Here is a 23,380-nt window from a genome sequence, read left to right as displayed (position 1 = left end):
GTCATAATGATAAATGTAACCTTTAGTTATTATTTTATTGTTTATATATAATTAGAAATCATCTTAGATGATATAGCAAAAGAAAAGGACACCGAAGGCAAGAACACGCCTCACACGCAGACTAGGTTTCGCCAAAGTCTGCGTCCATTCTCGTCTTGCTGCGCTGCGGCTCTGGCGCAGGCTTATGGCCTCGCCGACGATTGTCGAGGGCGGCCGAACGAGACGATAGTGTAGGAACAGGCTCTTGTCGGTGGAGGGGGCTGAGAGGATGTTTGAATTCTTGGTTTCTGTCCAAGACGGTGTCTGCGCGAGCGGGGGTGTCGCTGAGGTTTCGATCGGACCTCGTTGCAGGCTTAGATCTTGAGAGCCGATTTGGACTATGGGTTTGTGGGTGGATCCATCCGGATCTCGCCGAAGGCGCGCACACATATGTTGGATCGGCGTTCAGAACCAGAGTATGTAGTAGATGGCGGTGGAGGGCTTCTTCGTGGGTTCAGGCATATTGGGTCTGTGGTTGTGGCTTTGTTGCGACGGAGCTTGGTCGGTGAAGAAGTGTTGACAGTAGTCGGGCTCTGAACACGGCGGCGTAGCAATCTTGTAGGTTTGCTGGTGGTGATCTGGCTGCTTGTTCGACATCTGTTTTGGGCCTGGATCAAGGGCTGGGCCCGCTTGGGCTTCCTTCACCCATGGCTTTGTTCTGGGCCAATTGCATCTTGGGCCTAGGGTTTTATTTTAGGTCCAAGTTTATTTAATTTTTCAATTTGTAATTTCTGTTATGTTTTATTATTATTAGTAGTTGTACTAAAAATTAGCTACTTTTTATGGGTAGAACTAAAAGGGCTTGGTTTCGGTCTAAGCACCTCATGTGCCTTATCTGTTCTAGGTGTGTGACGACCTTTTTGTTTTGTCACATTGATTGTTGCCTCCTACTGATAGGATGAAACTAAGTGTTGTTGGGTTTATTCTCCGACGACAACATAGTAAGAAAGTTAGTTTATTGAGTTACATGTCAAGCGATATTTCTATTATGTCACAATTATGTAAAAGCAAATGGAGTAGTCATTAGAGCACTCTTTACTAGTTGATGCCTATTTGAGTATATGTGTATTATAGAGATTTCTGATATTATTTCAGGTCTTTGTAATTAAGGGTTTAGGCTCAATGTCCCTCTTTGTATTCAACAGTTTTATTAATCGAGGCTTAAGGGCAGCCGCACCAGCCTTTTATTTCAAAAAAATAAAAAAAATAAAAAAATCGTCCAAACAATGTTTGACCTTTTAGTCATTCTAACTTTTGGTATCTCAACTTTCAAACACATCAAAATAATATCTCACATTCCTACCCAGATAGAAGATTGGTATCTAATAGTTAGCTTTTTTCCAAGTCGAACTACTCTATTGAGAAAACTAACCATAAGGATAATATCTATCAATGGAAATTCATAAGACTCTATTCTCTATAGTATCAAACAAAAAGAAGATCTATTATCAAATAAAAAGAAAACTCTGAGATTTGGGGGATATGTATTATCAAACAAAATGGACAATCCAAGGATGGCAGCTAGCTTCCCTATGGTTGTGACAATCATTCATTGGATTGTCCAGAAAAAGGTGACATATTTGGTTAATATAATTGGGAAAATGATCTATTGGGTAAGAGATTGAGCAGCTCAAAAACTTGTGCAAACATCAATGTTTAAAATAGCGTGCCTTGAGGCTTAAGGCAAGGCGTGGCTTCTCCATTTCGCCTCAAGGCTCCCCCTGAAAGGATTTTGTCACAAAAGACGAGGTAAAGGCGCGCCTTGCCACCGCGAGGTGGAAAAGGTGACTTGAGACCCTCCAAGGCGCCGTAAGGCATCGCTATTTATGTGTGTGTGTGTTTTTTTTTCTCTACCCTAAAACAGGAAAACTACGTCGTTTTGGTAAAAGTCCGAAGAGAAAGTAAGTTTCATTGACTTCTTTCAGTTCATTCGTGAGAGTTTTCTCTCACCTTCTCTTTTAGTTCATGAGTGAATGATTTTATGTTGTTATGTATTTTTTATTAAAAATCTTACACACTATGTATGTGATGTAGCTACTTAAATGATTTTATGTTGTGATGTATTTTTTATTAAAAATCTTACACACTATGTATGTGTGTATGAATGTATTTGTAATGATTTTATATCTATAATTTATTTATTTTTATTTAAAAACTTAGAAATTTAGAGGCACTACCAGAAGAAAGACTTTAGCCGACGAAAATAAAAAAACCAGGCCAACGAATTATTTTTTCGTCGGCTAAAGTGGACTTTAGCCGACGAAATTTCCCTTCGTCGGCTAATTAAAAATTTTCATCGGCTATGGTCAACTTTAGCTGACGAAATTAAAATTTCGTCGTTTGAATAATTTTTTTCGTCGGTTATAGTCTGTGAACTTTAGCTGACGAAATTTTTAAAAGTTTAGCCGACGAAAAATATAATTTCGTCGGCTAAAGTGTCTTAATTTCGTCGGCTAAAGTGTCTTATATTTACAGATCTGGACAACAACTCATCTGGAAAAAAAAACTATACGTAGAACCTTCAAACGCAAAAAAGTCGTGAAATAAGATATGACCATAATGGTGAAATACGTTTACGGTTGAAAAATCACGGTATTCAGGTAAAGTCTCGGTGCCGATAGTTGCGGTCAATGCAATTTACTCTTATTATTCACTATGCTGCAGATTTGACATTTGGTGTCTGATTGACTATTGTGATACCTTTCCGGAAGCGTAACGGCGCTACGAGTCAAACTCATGGCTAGTGCCATGATGTATAGGCCTTTTTGGCCATCCAAGTCCGTTTAAGGCTTCAAAATGCAGTTTTCTTATTTTTGATTAGAGTTGACCGTTTGGATCGAGCCCTTAACGTTGTCGAATGCAGTTGAATTTTTTACCATAGACATCTTTCGTCATAATGATCATATCTGACTGTCCAATTTTGGTTTGTGAATTTTAGTCATCGGAATCACAACGTGTCTACTATTTACCGTTATTATTCCTTATGGGCGAGCCCGATCATCAGAAGGTAAATGTCTCAAAATTTTTATATGGGCAGTTGCGTCTCATCTACGTGAGAGTTTTTTGTGTGGAAGGTTTGACCAAACTACGTAATATAGAAGGAGATATGAGCGTTTTCGTGTGATAAGTGACGATGGATTATGGTTGACCGTTTCGATCGAACCCTTAACGTTGTCAGATCCAGTTGAATTTTTTACCATAGACATCTTTCGTCATAATGATCATATCTGACGGTCGAATTTTGGTTTGTGAATTTTAGTCATCGGAATCACAACGTGTCTACTAATGTTGTATAACTTGTTTAGTAGGTTACACAACTTTGTGAATGAACTCTACATAGGAAGCAAAATTATCAAAAATCTCGTGAAATAAGATGTGTTCAGAATGGTGAAATACGGCTATGGTTCAAAAATTACGTAAATCGGGTAAAGTCTCGGTGCCGATAGTAGCGGTCAACCCTATTTACCGTTATTATTCCCTATGGGGAGCCCTATCGTCGGAAGGTAAATGTCTCAAAATTTTTATATAGGCGGTTGCGTCTCATCTACGTGAGATTTTTTCGTGCGGAAGGTTTGACCAAACTACGTAATATAGAGAGAGATATGAGCGTTTTCGTGAATTTAGAGACTTTAGCCGACGAGATATTAAAAAAGTCGTTGGCTAAGGTCAAAAAATTTCAAAATTTTTTGGGCGGTAAACCAAAGTTGGAGGAAAATTTTCAAAGGACTTTAGCCGACGAAAATATATGAAAAGTCGTCGGCTAAAGTCGAAAAATTTTCAAAATTTTCAACCAAAATTTTTTGGCGGTCAACCAAAATTTTCAAAAGAGTTTAGCCGACGAAAATAAAGAATTTCTTCGGCTAAAGTTCTTTATATAGGCGAAGATGGATGGTAAGAAGTCTATCATCTGCCAGATTTTCTTCTTGGCCTAGCTCCGCCGTTAAGCCACCGGAGACCGCCACAGTTGTCCCAAAAGCTTCGCCGTCGTCTCTACTTTATTGCTGGATAGGTGGTGCATCGAGTGGCGCCGCCGTAAGGGATAAATCGAGCTCTAAAACTCCGCCGGTTCGGATTCGGTGTCGATCGAATTTTTCCTTCCTTAGGTCACCATTCCCCTAGAATTTGGTAGCTCGATTCAGTGTGTGTGAAGAGAATCGAAGATTTGAAGTTTTTAGGGTTTAAAATTGGGGATTTTTATATTTTGAGTCGATTGACCTGTTTAGGCTTAGAATTGAGCTTTGACTTCTTCTAGAAAGTTGTTCGAAATGTTGAGAGGAAGATTCTGTCAAATTTTGGTCGTGATTGGAGGTGGCCGAAAGTTTCTGCAGTTTTTTTTTCAAACCCAGCAACTTTAGCCGACGATATTTAAATACTATATTCGTCGGCTATAGTATTTTTTAATTTTTTTATAAGGTTTAGCCGACGAATTATGGCATAATTCGTCGGCTATAGTTATTTTTTAATTTTTTTTATAAGGTTTATTTCGTCGGCTATAGTATTTCGTCGGCTATAGTTATTTTTTTAAATTTTTTATAAGGTTTAGCCGACGAAATATACTAAAGTTCGTCGGCTATAGTTATTTTTTAATTATTTATTACACACTTTAGCCGACGAATATCTTAATTGTTTCGTCGGCTAAAGTCTGGGAAAAAAACCGACGACATGTTTTTCGTCGGCTAACTGTGGGACTATAGCCGACGAAAAAAAAAATTTCGTCGGCTAAAGTCATCACAGACGACCTTTTCCCGAAGAAATCTCTATAAGTTAACAGGCCGACGAAACTTTTTCGTCGGCTAAAGTGCTTGTCCTGGTAGTGAGGCTTTTAAGGCTTGAGGCTCCGACTAGACGCCTCACCTCACGCTTTCGCTATTTTAAACGTTGGCAGACATAAGGTACGTGGGAACCAAAATACCCCAGTTTTACTCAATTCCTCTACATGACCTCTTCGTCAGTTCAAGGCATCAAGCTTGTCCTTCTTAACAGTGGTCAATACCATTTGACCAACACAAACATACAACAACAGAGCTAACATTACTAGCTATAGATACCAATCTTCTAGCGAGGTATGAATGTGAAATATTGTTTTGAAGTTTTTGAAGATCGAGAAACCAAAAGTTAGAATGGCTGAAAGGTGAGACACTGTTTGGGCGATTTTTTATTATACATAAAAAATAAAAATAAAGGTTAAATTGGTCATTTTAGATAAAAATATGATTGGCTAACGGCTCCAAATATCAATTTTCGGTCGGGTTAAGAACGTGAGACACCGTTCTCAAGTTTTTCAAAGTTGAGATACAAAAGTTTTGCTTCTCTAAAAAGGCAAACACAGTTTGGACCATTTTTCCCAATAAATAATGCAACTTTACTACTATGTTGTTGCGCGAAATCATATTAGACGACTCTTTGTACCATCTTTTTTTTTATAACTTTTATTAATAACTCACACACCCTACATATGTTGTGAGGTTTAAACTCATGACCTCAAACTTGTTACAGCTCACCATCCTGCCACTAGGATGAGTCGTCCATTTTATTCTTTATATTACTTTTAAACTTTCTTAATCTGGCACACACTTCCAATCTCGAATAGACACAACCAAACAATGAAAATTGCAATTAACGGAATTTCACTTGATGGAAATCTAAATTCCATCATTTCAGAATTTCTCAAGAATCTAAAAAAGTTTCATCAAAACACACTGTAAGGCTTAGTAGGTGGCGTCTGCCTTCCTTTCGCGTCGTGCAAATAAGGGGGGTGTTTGTTATGATCATGCTTGAGAGGCGGTGAGGGCAGATGTACGTGCAGCTTTGTGTTCCGGACACTGTGGTTCGTGCTTCTTTGGGCTCGACATCCACTTTGTTTGGTTAGAGGTTTGGATTTTGGTTTGGTGCGGCGTTGGTCTGCTGGTTTAGTGGGAAAAAAAATTCCTCACACGTCTCCCTACTCGAAAACACCAGCGATTATAGTGGAGAAGAACCGATAGGGGTTCAACTGTAATCTAATATATTCCAGAAGTTTTGATACATCCGTACAGTCAACATTAAGAAGAAACAACATTTTCAAACACTATATGCCAAAACTACCAGCATATATGCATATTTAACCTCCGCATTATATTGACCAAAAAAACTATTAATCGACATTAAATAGTCCCTGGAAACGACACTATAACCATAGCTCACCCCGCGATACTACCAACGACACCAAACCTACTAGACCTCCTAATTAAACCCTTGTTCAAAGATGAGGGACAACAAAAACCAACCTAAACCAAGCAAAGCTAACCAAACAAAGCTAAAAAACAAAACAAAAGCCTTTGGTAGAGGTGAAACCGTGACGGTTAAGAAGCTTTACTCGGATTATTACGTAACAGAAAAGAAGCGCTTTGGTAGAGGTGATTGGATTTGCACCAACGGGAACCATACATTTGATACTCCAATTATGTGTTCAGCCACTAGGTTTTAATCTACTTAAATTCTAAATTTTTCAAGATGTCACTTCGAGGAGCTGATCCATAATTTCTTTTAAGTCTTGCAGCACCAAAACATTCACCATTGCATCACATAAATCTGAAGAACCAAGCATGTCGCCAATCATTTCTAGCTCTATCTCATTTCGTAAGATATGGTTATTAGTTTTCGTAAAAGTTTCTCGCACAGTCAAAACTCGTTGAAATATTTTTTACGTTACAATTAGACTGGGTGTCAATTTTATCCTAAATCCACCATTGCACCTGATTATGATTTATAAACCATTAGGAAGAAGATCTTCGTCCCTATATATTATAAACCATAAGGATATTTGTCGCATGGGTTGAAAGTCAAAAACAAAATATGGGAATAGCCTAGGACATATTAGAGCAAGTCCACCCCAAGCTCCAAAATGTGACCCAGGCTTTCAGCCACCTCAAAGGAAGACCCAGCAAAAAAAACTCAAGTCCACCCATGAAAAAAATGATAACCCAGCCTTCATTGGGTCATGACCCAGGTCAGACCCATGACCCAAGCAGAAGAAAATAAAGGCCCAGGCCTTCCCTCTCCAGCTCAGCCCAATCCCTGGTCCCTACATGATGCAAGGGTGATGATGACCACGTGAAGCAGTCCCCGCCTGAAGCTTGACGCGTCCCAGAAGGTACGTAGTGGCGACGGACGAATCAGAGGCATTGTGGAGCGTTGGGTCTGACATTTTTGTCGCCTAGCAAACTGAATGAGATTGAGTTGGCCACGTGTCAGCATGTAGTGGAAGAACAGACCAATTCAAACCCAACAGTCCTTTAATCTGGAGCGTTGGTTGTAATTATAGGTGGAGATCAATGGCTTCCAATTATACACTTATCCTTTCAAACTTAAAGCAATTATAAACTTATGTTACCGTTTGGGTTTCCAACGGTTTGAAACCTTCTTTTTTATAAAAAAAATCCCAACGGATACTAGACTACCCACTTAAATTAATAATAAAAATCTCTATAAATATCACCATTCAATTTACATTTCACACAACAAAAAATTCTTAGTTCCATAGAAAACATTTTTCATATCTCTATCATCTCACAATTCCTCTTTCACCGCAATGGATAATTTGTGGGAAATGATCCGCAAGTCACAAGAAGAAGATGATGAAGATGACTTGGCGACAAGTGCCACGGTTATTGCAGCAGTGGCTCATCATAAAGCTCAAAACCAACCTTTACACCGTGGTTCTCGTCCCGGTCGTTGTCCAAACCCACCTTGAGAAAGGGAGGATAGAGGCAAATGTATGCTTCAAGACTATTTTGTTAAACATCCTATTTTTAGTGACGAGGAATTCCGAGTTTGATATAGGATGAGTCACAATGTGTTCAACCGCATACGTGATGGCTTTTGCAACTATGATCGATATTTTATCCAAAAGTCAGATGCTATGAAGAAAGTCGGTCTACTTCCTGAGTAGAAGATGACGTCTTCTTTGCGGATGCTTGCGTACGGTGCTGCGGCAGATCAATGTGCTGAGTATTGTCGGATGGCAAAGTCCACCTCTATTGAGTGCCTCCAACGATTTACAAGAGGAATCGTTGCTCTTTACTCAGCTGAGTACCCTCGAGCTCCGACTCTGGCCGATCTTAAAAGACTTCTTGCTAAAGGTGAAAGACGAGGCTTTCCAGGGATGATTGGGAGCATCGACTGCATGCACTGGCAATGGATGAATTTTCTAACCGCTTGGGCTGGTGAATATAGTGGGAGAAAAAAAATCCCTACTATAATTCTTGAAGCGGTCGCATCTTACGACACTTGGATATGACACGCCTTTTTTGGAATGCCCGGGGCATGTAACGACCTCAACGTCCTAGCAAAGTCGCCGTTGTTTGACGAGCTTACTGCCGGTTGAGCACCAAATATCCAATTTCAGGTGAACAACAGAGTTCACAAATTGGGTTACTATCTCGCCGATGGAATATATCGTAGGTGGACGACTTTCATGAAGACCATTCCAAACCCCACACAACCCAAGGAAATTACATTTGTCAAGGCCCAAGAGGGGTACAGGAAAGATGTGGAGAGGTGTTTTGGTATTTTACAAGCACGCTTCGGTATTGTTAGAGGAGTTGCTCGGGGGTGGGATAAAGAGGATCTCCGATACATCATGTTGGCTTGTATTATCTTACACAACATGATAGTTGAGGACAAACGCCCTGAAGATAGCGATGAGGATTTAGAGTCTGACGAAGAAGATGACAACAATATGAGGCCCAGGATAGCAGAAGTTTGGGATGGACCTACCGGGCAAGACTTTGAGGAAGTTGGTAGAGATGCTCATACTTTTGAAGGTTTTATGGAGCGGTATAATGAAATTAGGAATCAGTACAATCACTCAAACCTTTAAGAAGATCTTATCGAGCATTTATGGGAAGTGCAAGGCAACATGGATATTTAGATTTCGGTTTTATGTTTTGTTTGTGTTATTTTTAAATAATTGTATTTTATTTTTTCTAGGCTTGGCCTGTCAATTTAAGTCATGAAATAAATATTTTAATTTCAATATGTCATTTTATTTATTTAATTATAATTTTATTAATATATAAAATTATTATTCACATTCAAAATACCTAATATAAAATTCAATAAACAGTCACTGCCACGTGGCGACCCAGAAACATAAATCGTGAGTGGAAACTGCAGCCCAAAATCTCTGTCACGTGGCGACCCAGGTCTCGCACATGATCAAGGCCTTCCCAACAAAGACCCAGAGGGTGGATTTGCTCTAAGGTGTGACTAACACTTGACATATGACAACAATATTATTTAGTTAATTCAATAGTTAACACCATCTTGGCACCCTACATTTCTTGGGAATGCAAATTACTTCACATCTATAGCAATTAATTAAAGATTTGGCCAAAAACAGAATGAGGACGAGCTAGGGTAAGTAATATGGTCCACATATATAAGAGGCCTTTATTAAAATGGATGGTCGAAAATGTAGTTGACGGTGAGAAGGAGAAAGCTTTCTTAAGCTAGGCAGTGATGAAATTCGGGACTACTCTTACCCAACGATGACAATCAATATATAAGGCTTTAAAAAGAACTTCAAAAGAACAATGAAAATTATACAACATTGCATGGAGGCCGGGGCCCGATAATTCACCTTCCCTGTTTAGCCAAAACATGCACTGGCCCCTCTCGTTCTTCCTTCTCTGCTAAACTCTAATTCCCATAATTGGTATAATCAAGTGTTTCATCTAATTAACACTAGCTTATAGTACAACAAAAATTAAGGCTAAATTAAGGGTACAACACTACCTTGTAATGAAAGGTTTCTCATTGCTGAGTAGCACCACTAGTACTGCTACTGTACTGGGTCAAGTGATCCATAGCTGAACCCATTGAAGCTAAACTTGCTGCACCTAGCTCTTGTTGAAAGAAGGTTACACCATTAACTCCACCTACTCCGAGAAAATCCCTCGTTAAGCTACTCTTCTCGGTCTCATTCACTCTAGAAGTAGAACTACCAGTTCCTAGAGGCAGGTTCATCATCTGATTCAGATGATTAATCTTGTTGCTCAGGAATGAAGTCGAAAACAATGACGGAGACCCGTCTCCCATTTGAGTTGAAGAAGATAGAGAGTTGAGCAAGACATTGAAGTTCTCATTGTTCTTGTTGTGGCTGTACGGTGAAGAGTTCATGAAGCCGAAGGCAGCCGGAATGTCGACGTCGTTGTTGTTGCTTGTTGTAGATCCCATTTGAGCTGCTTTTTGCAAGAGTGCTGTGGCTGACATGTGACCCGGACTCTGATTATTGTTATAGAAAGAGCCCGAACTCATCGTTCCGGACAAATTTAAATTTGCTTTGGAGTCTTCCTCCTCCTTGAGTCCTCGTGTCATCAATGACGACACAGAGAGATTCCCATTCGTAAACGATGCCTCGGGGAACTTGTTGAGCCACTGGTTCTGTGAGGAAGAGGGTCCAAACATATCCATTGACGACGACGCCGGCTGCACCATTTCAGACAAGCCTAGATTTGCTGCAGAGAGGTGATCTGAGCCCGGGAATTCGGGCTGCTGCTGATGTTGGAAGATTGGTAAGAATTGGGGGATGTTCCTCGCTTGTTGCTGTTGTTGATGATGATGAGGTTGATTAGAGGTAATAGATCCATTCATGAAGCTCGGAATGTTAATGTTGGTGGCTGTTGAAGTAGAACCAAACCTTGCGCTTTCTTCTGCCGCCAATGCATCACAGAAAGCTCTATGAGTTATGAAGCTATCTTTCCTGTTTTGGAAAATATTCCACTCAGTCATACAACATTAAATTCAGATATTGCATATTTGCATGCATTTAATGTATATTCTCCATCAAAATTAATCTTAAGCAAGAGAATCTCTTCCAAAAAGAAAAAGAAATAAGAATCTAAATCATCGTCTCACTCACAAGGAAGACTAATGACATGACTGGCTCAGAGAATAGTGTTTTCTCGAAACGGGAGAGACGGGGGTTACCTGGAAAAGAGTGTGCCACAGTCACATCTATACTCTCTAGTCCCGCAAATCTTGCTATGTGCTTTCCAATCTGACTGGACTGCGTACTTCTTCGAGCACTTCTCACACTTCCACTTTTTCTCACCGTGCTTTCTGCTGAAGTGCTTCTTGATTCCGGTCAGGTCTCCGAGTGCCCGTGAAGGCTCGTGATGCACGCAGCTCTTCTCCGGGCAGACGTAGACCTTCTTTCGAATCACTTCGAGCTTCGATCTTTGTTTCAGCTTCCATGGAAGGTTGTGGCCGCGTCGGTGAAGTTGCAAGTTCTGGTCCCTCTGGAAGCCCTTGTTGCAGATTTCGCAGAGGAATCGGTTTGTGGCCATTAGAGATTTTGGGGACAAAGCTATAACTTCTGCATCTGGATCTGGAAATAATTGAAAAAACTAAATTAAAAATAAATCCTTGATGATTAGTGAAGCTAGCTAATAATTGAAATTAAATACATGCAATATACTTGCCTGGAGTTCCGGGTAAATTTCGCTTCCTCTTGAGGGCCGGATTAATCGTATTAGGGTTAGGGTTAGGGCTCGGATTTGACTCCTGGAGAAGAAACCCTCCACCAATGGTCGAGGGAACTGAAAGCCCATCTTCAGATGACATCATCTTGAGGCTGGAACTTGCTCAAAACAAAGGAGTAAAACAAAAGCTAGCTCGAACTATCAACAAAATTAAGAAAAGACAAAAGCTTTTAGGTGGTGTAGAAGACAATATACAACTAAAATCTGAGAACCAAGCTAAGCTTTTGGTTCTTGTATCGATCCCCAAGCTGAGAGAGAAGTAGCTAGAAATTAAGAAACCCAGAATTAAACAAGGTTTTTGTTTGAAGCTTGGAAATGAAAAACACCAAACAGAAAATAAACGAGGAGAGAATCTCTCTTCTCTCTTTCTCTCTTTCTCTCTCTATGTCTATCTCTTTCTGTGTCTCCTCCTTATCTAATACGGCTGCTGCTCTCTCTCTCTCTCAAAGTCGGCCAGCCATAGACTCAACTGGACCATTCTCTCCTCTCCTATTCAATATAATATCAAATAATTTACACGATGAAATGAAGGTCGAGTCTGAAAGGGCCAAAAAAGGAAATAAGAGTCCGAGACTAATGAGTGAAAAAAGAGTTGCCTTTACAGCCAGCAATTGACATGAGGTGAAAAAATCATTACGCCATAATTGTGTTAGGACCAAGAATGAACAGAGAGAGAGAGAGGTGCCGTCCGTGAGAGGTGAGGGTTGGTAGGGGCCCAGCAGGGGAGACTGTCAATAGTGACAGTGAGAAGAGAAAGATGATAATACAAAGACAGAGATGACTGGTACCGGTTGACATGTCGACCAAAACCCACGGGACACCAAAACTCTCTCTTTCTCTTTCTCCATAGAGTCAGGCAGTGAGTCTCTCCCTACGCACACGTACCTGTACCTGCAACACTGATATCTAGAAATTCGATCCCTTCTGGTGGCTACTGAGGAGGCGGAGAATCTTTCACGAGTTTGATGCTCATCAACGTCTTACTCTTACCTGGGTTAATAATTTATGTGGTAAATCTCATTTTTAGTTCACATGTTTGCTGGTCAAATTTTAATTTGGCTGGCTAGGGTTCTGGGAAAACAAGAAAAAACAGTGTTTGTAATCCATTTTTGATTGTCATTGTTATCGACTAAGAAGAATAGTCTCGAAAATGGTAAGTAAGCATAGTAGACTCATGACCCCAGTCCCATTGAAACTAGTGTAGCTAAATAGTAATCGGATACAGAAATATATACAATATATATAGAAACTATTTTATGGCTTAATTAGTTGTGACCTGTGTGTGACACCTCGATTTGAGCTTGGAGAGCTTGGATTAATGTTTCCCTGTACCCTCTTCATCATCATCTTCATCCACTACAGGAAATATCGACTTAACCGATAGAAATAACACGTCACTTAAGACTACATATCTGTCGGGTATAATCTTGGCCGACGAATTATCCGTCGTCTAAGTTCCGTCGCTTAAGTGTCGTGAGGTAGACACTTAGGCGACGAAATTGAAGTTAGTCGTCGACTAAGAGCGATCAAACCCGACGGACCCTTGCCTTCCTTGTCGACAAACTGAATCGTCGATAAGAATCTATGTCGACGGAAAGTTTTTGTCGGACATGCATGTTCTTAGCCGACGAATATGAAATTCTTCTTAGCAGATGGAATTGTTGTCAGTATGTATCACTACTGGAAAATAGCACTTAGGAGACAGAATTCAAACAATTTCGTAGCCTAAGTAGCACTTAGGAGACAGAAAAATATTCCGTAGCCTAAGTAGCACTTAGGCGACGGAATTGAATTCCGTAGCCTAAGTAGCACTTAGGAGACGGAATTGAATTCCGTAGCCTAAGTGACACTTAGGAGACGGAAAAATTTACTTAGGAGACGAAATTAAAAAATAAAAAAAAATTATGATTTTCTTAGGCGACAGAATCGTGTTTTGTAGCCTAAGTAGTTCTTACAATATAGCTAAATTCACTCACAATATAGCCTACGGAAAAATTCACTTAGGAGACGAAACTTTTTTATAAAAAATAAAAATAAAAAATAAAATATAGCTAAATTCTTTAAAAAATAAATTAAAATAACCTGAGCAGCTTGCTGTTCCAGTAGTCTTTGAACTTCCGACTCTAGCTGAGTCGTCCTGGTGGTCGTGGCCCTGCTGCTGGTCGAGGTTGCCTTTCGTTGAATTCTGGAGTGGTCTTCAGGACCCCCTCGCCCTTCTTTCCTAGACCCCGGCAATAGAAGTTGTTTGCTCGTGGTGGGAAGGCTGTGCTCATGATCCTCGCCCCAACCATAAGATCCGAAGTGTCGATCCGGGACATGGCTTCGGACATCTCTTCCTCCTGCGTGTCCGGCCATGTCTCCCTCACTATAGCACTCATCACCTCGTCACTAGCCTCCCTCACCTTCGCCTAATTGAATAGGAAAAAAATTATTAATTAACATTTTGACATATATATAAGTAAAATTAAAAATTTAAAAACATAAGATGACTTACAATATCCTCCTGGGCGTCAGGATATACCTTCTCGTACGTATAGACGTACCGGTTGACTTCTGGATGTTCCCTGGCCGCCTCGTCCATGAAGACAGCGAACGGTCTAGAACCGGCATGATGGTTCCTTGTGTTGCGTTGCCGGTTCTGAGCGTTCGCCCGGGAAACGGCCTTCAAAGAAAAAAAAAACTATTAGTAAAATATTTAAAAACGCACGTACTTAATGACAAATTAACTAATTAATTTTTTTAAATACCTGTGTACGAGGGTTGTTGAATTTTGATGTCAAAAGCTAACGCCACTCGTACTCCCTGTACTGGAACTCAGCAGGGGTACCAGAATGTGCGTTCCCGTGCGTAATCCAGTGGGTCTGCAACTCGTTCTTCCACTCCTTGTACCTACAGATACAACAAAAATATTAGAAATATTATTAATATCACATACAATTTTTTTTTTCATTAACTTCCCAACGTACCTTCCCCCATGCACAACGTCCGCCCAGCTGCTCTTCAGGTGCTCGGGAACCTCAAACCAATCCTGCATTTAACCGTTTATTAGTTTAGTTTTTCGAGAAATCAACAATGTAATACATAATATTATTGAGGCATTTTGTAAACTCACCGACATCGCGTTGTGAACCATGTCCTTAACCCCCTGCGGGACCTCGCCCCAGTCTGACCACAACATAGGGACTCTATCCCTAATGAGCGCTCCCACGCGGCCGGAGTACGTCCTCGACTTCCCGCTCGATACTATGTCGCCATCCCCGTCAGTACGGATGACGATCCTCCCTGAGGTACTGAAGATCTTCTCGAGAGCCTTCCTTGTGACGGGGCCTCTCTTCTTCTTTGCCGACTTCGCTCTGACGGTGCTTATCACATGATAAACCAAATTGATTATTAAAATCGGAGAATTATAAGAAAACAAATCATTCATCTTTCATTACCTGAGGGTGATGCGGCGGACGCGACGGATTCCGTCTCTGTCGCCGATGATGATACCCTCGCAGAAATAAGAGGCGTATCAAAAGGTACGAACCGGTACGCCGCTGATGGAGCCACTGGCGGGGGCAGTGGATAAATCGGCGTCCCTGAACCATCGACTGCAAGTAAGGCCGGTATCATCCGCGGAAGGAATAGATGAGGTGGCGACATCTGTACCCCAGATGACCCACTATCCGAAGAAGTAGGACCCGGAGTGGGCGCCCGGTGTATCTCAGGCATACGGGGTGCAGACACCTCCGTCTGGGTCTGAGGCCATAGCTGCCTCGAGGAATGAGAGACGCCCCGCTGCCTTGATGAAGGGGGCACCTCCGTCTGCCTCTGCACCGTCTCCAGAAGGGTCGCACGTCTGGCTGTCATGGGGCCCTGAAACGACGTTTGAGGGTTGCTAGAGGTTCCCTCAGACGATTCGGACCTTTGGCCCTTCGAACTCTTCGTCGATCTAAAATTACCGCTCATCTTGTTTAAAATATTAATTTGAATCAAGGCCAATGTTTTAAAAGGCTAAGGCATAGCCAAGGCTATGGAGCGAGAGCCTCATCAAGGCGTCAGCCTTTTAGAAAAAAAAAAAATTTAGATATGTAACTTTTAAAAATTAATTTTTTAAGCTCTTAACTTTTAGATTTATATTTCATGACAAGAAGAGGAGGTCAGTTTCATGCTTATTTTCATATTCGTAACAACACCGTATCACAAAATCAAACAATGCAAACCCATTCAATTAGTCCAAAAAAAAAAATATACACTTCCTAAATACAAATATACACTTCCTAAATATAAATATACACTTCCTAAATACAAATATACACTTCTTAAATATGCACTTCCTAAATAAAAATATACACTTCCTAAATACAAATTTACACTTCCTAAATACAAATATACACTTCCTAAATACAAATATACACTTCCTAACAACACTACAAAATCAAACAATGTAAACCCATTCTCTAAATCCAAATTTCCAGAGACAAATTTACATGTGTTTGGATGCTCCCAAACTCTAACATATACACTTCCTAAATACTTTCCACATTCCCTACCATGAAATTTCCCGATGATGAGCTAAAAGTGGTGCAAACATTGCAATTGACCGGAAAATCAAAGCAAACACAAAATGAAATGTGAAACAGAAATGTACTCTAGGAGGAGGGAGGGCTCGAGGCTGAAGCAACAGGAGGAGGAGGGAGGGCTCAAGGCTGGAGTAGCAGGAGGGTTTTTTAGGGTTGTCGCACTTTGGAGGCTGTCGACTGGGATATACCCGATAACTTTAGCAGACAAAATTTTTATTTCGTCGGCTAAACCTATTAAATTCATCGGCTAAGATGAAATTCGTCGACTAAACACTTGAAATTCGTCGGCAAAACCTTTGAAATTCGTCGGCTAACTTTTGAAATTCATCGGCTAAAATACTTTTTATACGTTTGGCATATTGTGATTGTGATGATCAAACTTGAGAAACGAAAATCCGACGTCAGATCTGACCATCATGACAAAATACATGTGTGGGAAAAAATCCAACTTGATCCGACAAGGGTAAGGGCTCGATCTGGATGGTCAATCCCGTAAGTCAAACCCCTAAACGCATGGCAAAGGTCATTGGACCGTCTAAATTACGTATTTTGCCCGGACCTTCAACTGAAAGTAGTTTCAAACCGATGAGACCCAACAAGTCATATAAAAATTTTACGGAAAATAACCACCGAAGATAGTGCTGCCCATAGGGATAAAGAATAGAAAATTGCATTGACCGCAACTATCGGTACCGAGACTTTATCGGAATACCTTGATTTTTCAACCGTAGACGTATTTCACCATTCTGGTCATATCTTATTTCACAAATTTTTTGCGTTTGAAGGTTCTACGTTTAGTTTGTTTTTGAAACGGAACATTTACTTAAACACTTGGTAAACAAGTTATACAACATTAGTAGGCATGTTGTGATTGTGATGATCAAACTTGAGAAACGAAAATCCGACCATCAGATCTGACCATCATGATAAAATACATGTATGGGAAAAAATTCAACTTGATCCGACAAGGTTAAGGGCTCGATCCGGACGGTCAATTCCGTAAGTCAAACCCCTAAACGCACAGAAAAGGTCATTGGACCGTTTAAATTACGTATTTTGCCCGGACCTTCAACTGAAAATAGTTTCAAACCGATGAGACCCAACAAGTCATATAAAAATTTTAGGGTTTAGCCGACGAAATATTAGGGTATTCGTCGGCTAACCGCATCTTAGCCGACGAATTATGACTTATTTCGTCGGCTAAGATGATTTAAGCCGACGAATTATGGTATATTTCGTCGGCTAAGATCGTTTAAGCCGACGAATTATGATATATTTCGTCGGCTAAAGTACAAAAAATACATTAAAAAAACAGAAGGTTTAAACCATACTAACTTCATGTTCATATATCACCAAAATTCATATAAAATAACAGAAATATGAATTCAACATATATAAACTATAAAGGTTATACATTCTTTTTTATTACAAATTAATGTAATCGGAATTAAAACTAAGGCTCGTAATCGGAATCATCCGATGAGTCTTCTTCGGTGTCAGAATTAATTTCTGGTAATCTATGCCTTTCCTTATCGTCAGAGTCTTCGTCTGTTTCTTGATTTGGATCAACATCAATAAGCCTTGGCTCTTCATCATGAATTCGCACTGAACGATCTGCTTTAAAATTACTAAGGCGAACGGTAGAGGAGTTAGGAATACCTATTGCGCTGGGCTCTTGATATGCAACATCTTCTTCCTCGTCTTCGGCCTCTCCAAGTGTAACCGCCCGGTAAATGTTTCGAGGGTGCACAAGGTTGACTACTGTCCACGCGTCACCCTTAGAAGGTCATCAAGATAAAACACTTGTTTTACCGATCTGGCAAAAATGAACGGGTCATCTTCGTAAGAACTTGTAGCAGTGTTCACCGATAAATCAAGTTGCAAAGTGTTATGATTAGTGAACAAGTATATATATTGAGGAATTCAGGTGTAAAAAACGTACATTTCCATGGGATACATCCAAGTGTAGTGTACTGGACCGGTAAACAACAATTGCTTGGGAAGATGGATCATCAGGTGAGGCATGATGTCAAAAAAATTTGGAGGAAATATCCTCTTAAATTTACACATGATATAAATGATGTCCTCTTGCATTTCCCGGAGGTTAGATTTTTTCACTTCCCGTGTGCATAACTTCTGGAAGAATCTTGCCAACGCTACTAACGGCTCCACCACCTGACAGGGAAGGAACGGTCGAATGAAAACAGGGAAGAGACGTTCTAGCAGGATATGACAGTCATGACTCTTCAACCCGTACATCTTATTGTCCCGGAAGTTCACACACCGGGCTATATTTCCTGCATAGCCTGAAGGATACTTCACACAACTCATCCACTTGAAAATTAGGTTTTTCTGGTCAGGCTTCACGGTGTAAGGAGCTTGAGGCATTTTTTTCTTCCCTTCTTTCAACCACAGATGTCTTCTTAATTGCATTTTTTTTAGATTAATGCGTGCCTTAGGACCGTCTTTCGTCTTCGCACTCATAAGGAAATATGTCGTTGATGAAGGCCGTTGTTGGATCGTTGGATGTACTGCCCGTCTCAGAAAATTGGCCATGATCATGCGGACCCCCTGATGATGTTTCACCGTGATATAACCAACATGTGTACTTCTTCCAAAACCGGTTACTCTTCAGGTGCTGCCATATTTTGTCAATCGCAAATCGATGCATATCGCTGCGACACTGACATTTCGTGCATGGGCAATAGAAAATTGTATTCCCGTTAGCATTAGCCAGCGCATATTCCAGAAAACTCATAACTCTTTTACCATATCTTTTGTCCCATTTTGGAAGCGAAATCCAACTCTTATCCATATCCTGAAAATATAACAAAATATATACGTATAACTCTAGCTAATTATTAATTAAATTCTATATATAAAATCTCAATTCATTTAGTATTCTACGTACTACAACTAATTAATAACAAATTAATTAAGACATATATATACTTAATAATTACATAACAATATTATATATCAACATCATCACAAAATCATCAACAACTTCATACCATCAACACAATATTATAAATTAATTAACATATATATATATATATCTACTACTTATTAACAACAACTTCATATATATTATCAAATCATCAACCAAATCGATCAACATATATATATATATATATATATATATATACATCAAACGTACTCAAAAATCGAACAACTCAATCACACTCAAAATCGATCAACTCAAATAAAACTCAAAATCGATCAACTCAAATAAAACCCAAAATCAACATATATACACATATACGTACCTATATATAGCTTCACAAACTAATTATGGACAGATTTCGACAACACCCAAACTTTTTCTCCCGTTTTTTCTTCTCACGTTTTTTTTTTCCTAGATGAGCTGCTGTCCAGATCTGCAAATATAAGGCACTTTAGCCGACGACATTTTAATTTCGTCGGCTAAACTTTTATATTTTCGTTGGCTAAAGTTTACAGACTATAGCCGACGAAAATAAATTCTTTAGCCGACGAAATTTTAATTTCGTCGGCTAAAGTTGATCATAGTCGACGAAAATTTAAATTAGCCGACGAAGGAAAATTTCGTCGGCTAAGGTGGACTTTAGCCGACGAAAAAATAATTCGTCGGCCTGGTTTTTTTATTTTCTTCGACTAAAGCCTTTCTTCTGATAGTGTACATATATACCGGAAGCACTGGATTTGGACCATTTTTCATATATTGATCATAGATGGACAAATATTATTCATATATACAAAATAATTAATGAATTAACTAGGTAGAAAATTGTTCATACAATCTAGCTAAACTATGAATGAAGTACCACAAAATCAATAATTCCAAGGACGTCGGTTGTCGAATTCTATGTTATCGCCTAGATCATCATTGTTTTGTGGGGAAACATGTGAAGGAGGAGAAACAACTGGAGGAGGAGGAGGAAACTGTGGAGGAGGTGGAGGTGGCATACCTACGTGCTCATATATGGCTGCAACTTGGGACTGCATAGCACTATACATCGACTCGGCACGCAGGGCACGATGTTGGACCTCTTGAAATTGCTGTTGGGCACGTTGCTGGACCTCTTGGAACTGCTGCTGGGCACGCTCCTCTGATTCTTTTAGTCTCTGCTCATAGCGCTCCTGCACCTCTTAGAGTTGCTCCTTATCAACACTAGGAGGACGACTACGTGAAGTGAAACCATTTGAAAAATGGCTCAAGTCTCGCTCGCCTCCTCGTCCCATCCCTCTGATCTCCTTTCCTTTACGAGTTTTGAGCATCGTACCCAACACCTCAATTTGTTGGGACTGAACACTTTCCATAATCTGCTCCTCCGTCGCGTCAGGGTGTTGTTCCTTAAATGCATCATTTCGTTTATTGACCTCATCAACCATGTCATTTTGCATTTAAAATACATCAATTAATAAACAAAACATACAGCTCAACATTTCCATAATAAAGTTTACTGGTTGTATAATAAATAGGGAAGCTACTGGGGGGCAGTAAACTCCAGGGGTCAGTAGAAGTTTACTGCCCCCCAGTAAACTTCTACTGGGGTCAGTAAACTTGCAATTCATTATATTCCTTTCAATTTCATGGCCACAACACAAAACAGATACCCTAATAAACAACTTTATTGCTCCTTAGTAACCTAGTAGAAGTTTACTGCCCCCCCAGTAAACTTGCAATTCATTATCTCCTTTTCAGTTTCATGGCCACAACACACAACATATACTCTAATAAACAACTTTATTGCTCCCTTGTAAACCTAGTAGAAGTGTACCCAATAAACAGGGAAGCTTCCCTGTCAAGCTTTCCAATGCTTGGTTTGATCATAAACAGGGAAGTTGACAATAAAATGTGCAAGTATTAATTAAGAGTGCAAATATTAATAGACCTGTATTAATAATAGACAGGGAAGCTTTCTAATGCATGATTTGATCATATACATTTATTAATAGACCTGGTTTGATCATAAACAGGGAAGTTGACAATAAAATGTCAAGTTTTCCAATGCATCATAAACAAGACATTTTGCATAATAAACTTGACATTTTGCATCATAGATTCCCAACAAATTAGCAGTCCCTAGTTGTCCAACATCAAACAATTACCATTACAATGTTGTCCATTAGAAGTAGGAAAACATGACATTCATTCAACTTATGATCATATATATACCAATAGCCGGATTTACACATGCTTGACTAATCACTGATAAGCTTACATAATAGTAAAAGGAGAGACAATTACATAATGCTTGGTTGTAACTTCATCACCCTCCCTGACATAGGTTTTCTCAAAACCTTTGATTTTTGGAAGCTGCTTGCCTTGTATTATGAGTTCCTCTATTGTGTAGATGATAGGAGAAGACCCCGTGTGGTGGTGCATAGTCTTCTCCCCACGGTTCCGTTTGTTTGCCAAGGAGAGTCTCTAATACACGAAAAAATATTAAATAGATTAGTTCTAACATCTTGCACATTTCACATTTCAAGTTATATATACATAACTATACAAGGGAAACAATGAAGGTAATTAAAAAAAATCACCTTGAATGCATCTGACTCGAAGTGCTGGCATAGAAACTCCCACTGGTCCTCTCTCCCAATGAATTTTGAAGGCATGCCAGAGGGCCCTTCCTTCAGATAAGCTTGGTAACACTGGTACTTCCAGTCCTTGTACCTCTCCTGTGCCCTCTTTAGTATCCAATTGAACATTGGCTCATCATTTTCATTCCACTCGTATTTCGACTAAGTAAGAAAAAAAAAAATCTCATGTTAAGCACTGAAAAATAAAATAAAAAAAATAATACACCCAATTACTATCACAAAACACATCTTTCAATTCATATCAACACACAATACTTTACACACATTCAATCATACTTTACACATATCCAAAACATTTTCACTTTATAAGAAAACTCACTCTTATGCAAACATATCCTTAGACATGAAATTTTATCAACAGAGAGATGTCAATTCAGTCAGTTCGTGCCTTCCAATTACATAACCAATCATATATATGTTATCAAACAAATGTAATCAAGTAAATTTACTTTTCATATACTTTTCAGTTACTTACCGACATTGCATTCCACACTTTCCACTTCTCGGTCTGATCAAGGTCGTAGAATGTCTTTGCCCTCATTCCCACCAGACTCTGTATGGCACAACCGATATCATGTGCCACCAAGCTGTTTATCCCCCTCACACTAGGGCCTTTTACATGGGGGCAATACTCCAGCTTGATCTTCTGCCCCGTTTATTGAACGATATCCTCCGCTTTCTTTCCAGAACAAAAACCCCGCTTCTTTTTCGGGGCCGGAGCTACAATTAACATGTGAATATATTATGATACTTAATACACAAGAGGATATCTGTTGTGTGTAAGTGGCATGAAAATGAAAGAGACATATTGTACTGCAAGTTTACTGACCCCTAGTAGACTATTACTAGGTTTACTAGGGGGCAATAAAGTTGTTTATTAGGGTAAGAATGAGTATCTGTTATGTATAAGTGACATGAAAATGAAAGAGACATATTGTACTGAAAGTTTACTGACCCGTAGTAGAAGTTTACTACCCCTAGTAAACTTCTACTGGGTTTACTAGGGGGCACTAAAAATTTTGATTAGTGTATCTGTTGTGTGTAACTGGCATGAAATTGAAAGAGAGATAATGTACTTCAAGTTTACTGACCCCCAGTAGAAGTTTACTGGGGGGCAATAAATTAATACACTTACCTGTTGGGCTTCTAACTTTAATTCGAGCGCTGCCGACGATGCGTCTTGCAGATTCGGGTGCGGTTGCAAACGCCGATTGAGATCCCGTTGAACTATTGTCAACTGTAGGGGCCCGCACGATCAAGGGGGGAGCCCCTGGTGGTACTGTCCCAACCGACATGGGTAGGATGGCTGCTACTGCTAGCTGAGCTGACGCTCTGCCGTATTGACTCCATCAAAGTACTGGCCTGAGTGGCTCGGTCCTTCCTCTTTCCCATGATCACCATATCTTGCACATGAATAACATACAATTGTTAGTCCACAATAAATGAGGGAGTAATGGATAAGATTATGAAAAATATATCCATAGAAAAGCATACATGAATAACAAACCACTTGTCTTTCTTCATTTTTTGTTTAGACTTGATGCATTGTGGATACAAAAAACAGTAACAAAAACTGTGAGCCACAGTTCGCGATAAATGTGATGAATCTATTTGCAAAGGATGAGCTCTATCAGTTGTGTACATTAGGATATAGGGCCGGCC

The 23,380-nt window shown here is 39.8% G+C and overlaps 1 protein-coding gene and 1 pseudogene across 2 annotated transcripts in view; both read right to left on the bottom strand.

Annotated features, from left to right (window-relative positions):
* LOC101295121 overlaps positions 1 to 23,380 on the bottom strand; it is a 141,616-nt pseudogene that overhangs the window by 45,359 nt on the left and 72,877 nt on the right. Inside the window, exons 6-10 of the transcript XR_184393.1 lie at positions 22,351 to 22,438; positions 22,194 to 22,271; positions 21,659 to 21,859; positions 21,363 to 21,542; positions 20,055 to 20,251 (exon numbers count right to left, since the gene is read on the bottom strand). The product of XR_184393.1 is annotated as an uncharacterized LOC101295121 (transcript). The remainder of the gene's footprint in view (positions 1 to 20,054; positions 20,252 to 21,362; positions 21,543 to 21,658; positions 21,860 to 22,193; positions 22,272 to 22,350; positions 22,439 to 23,380) is intronic.
* Positions 9,563 to 12,047, bottom strand: LOC101312134 (zinc finger protein NUTCRACKER-like). Its single transcript, XM_004294968.1, has 3 exons — positions 11,505 to 12,047; positions 11,011 to 11,410; positions 9,563 to 10,783 (listed from the first exon to the last, which is right to left on the bottom strand). Exons 1-3 carry the CDS (start codon positions 11,647 to 11,649, stop codon positions 9,835 to 9,837), a joined length of 1,494 nt encoding a protein of 497 aa, XP_004295016.1. The 5' UTR covers positions 11,650 to 12,047; the 3' UTR covers positions 9,563 to 9,834.

Source organism: Fragaria vesca, linkage group LG3 (genome assembly GCF_000184155.1).
Source record: "Fragaria vesca subsp. vesca linkage group LG3, FraVesHawaii_1.0, whole genome shotgun sequence".
Classification (NCBI taxonomy): domain Eukaryota; kingdom Viridiplantae; phylum Streptophyta; class Magnoliopsida; order Rosales; family Rosaceae; genus Fragaria; species Fragaria vesca.
The sequence above is the reverse complement of the archived record's forward strand: the minus strand, read 5'-3'. Positions and strand labels throughout refer to the sequence as shown.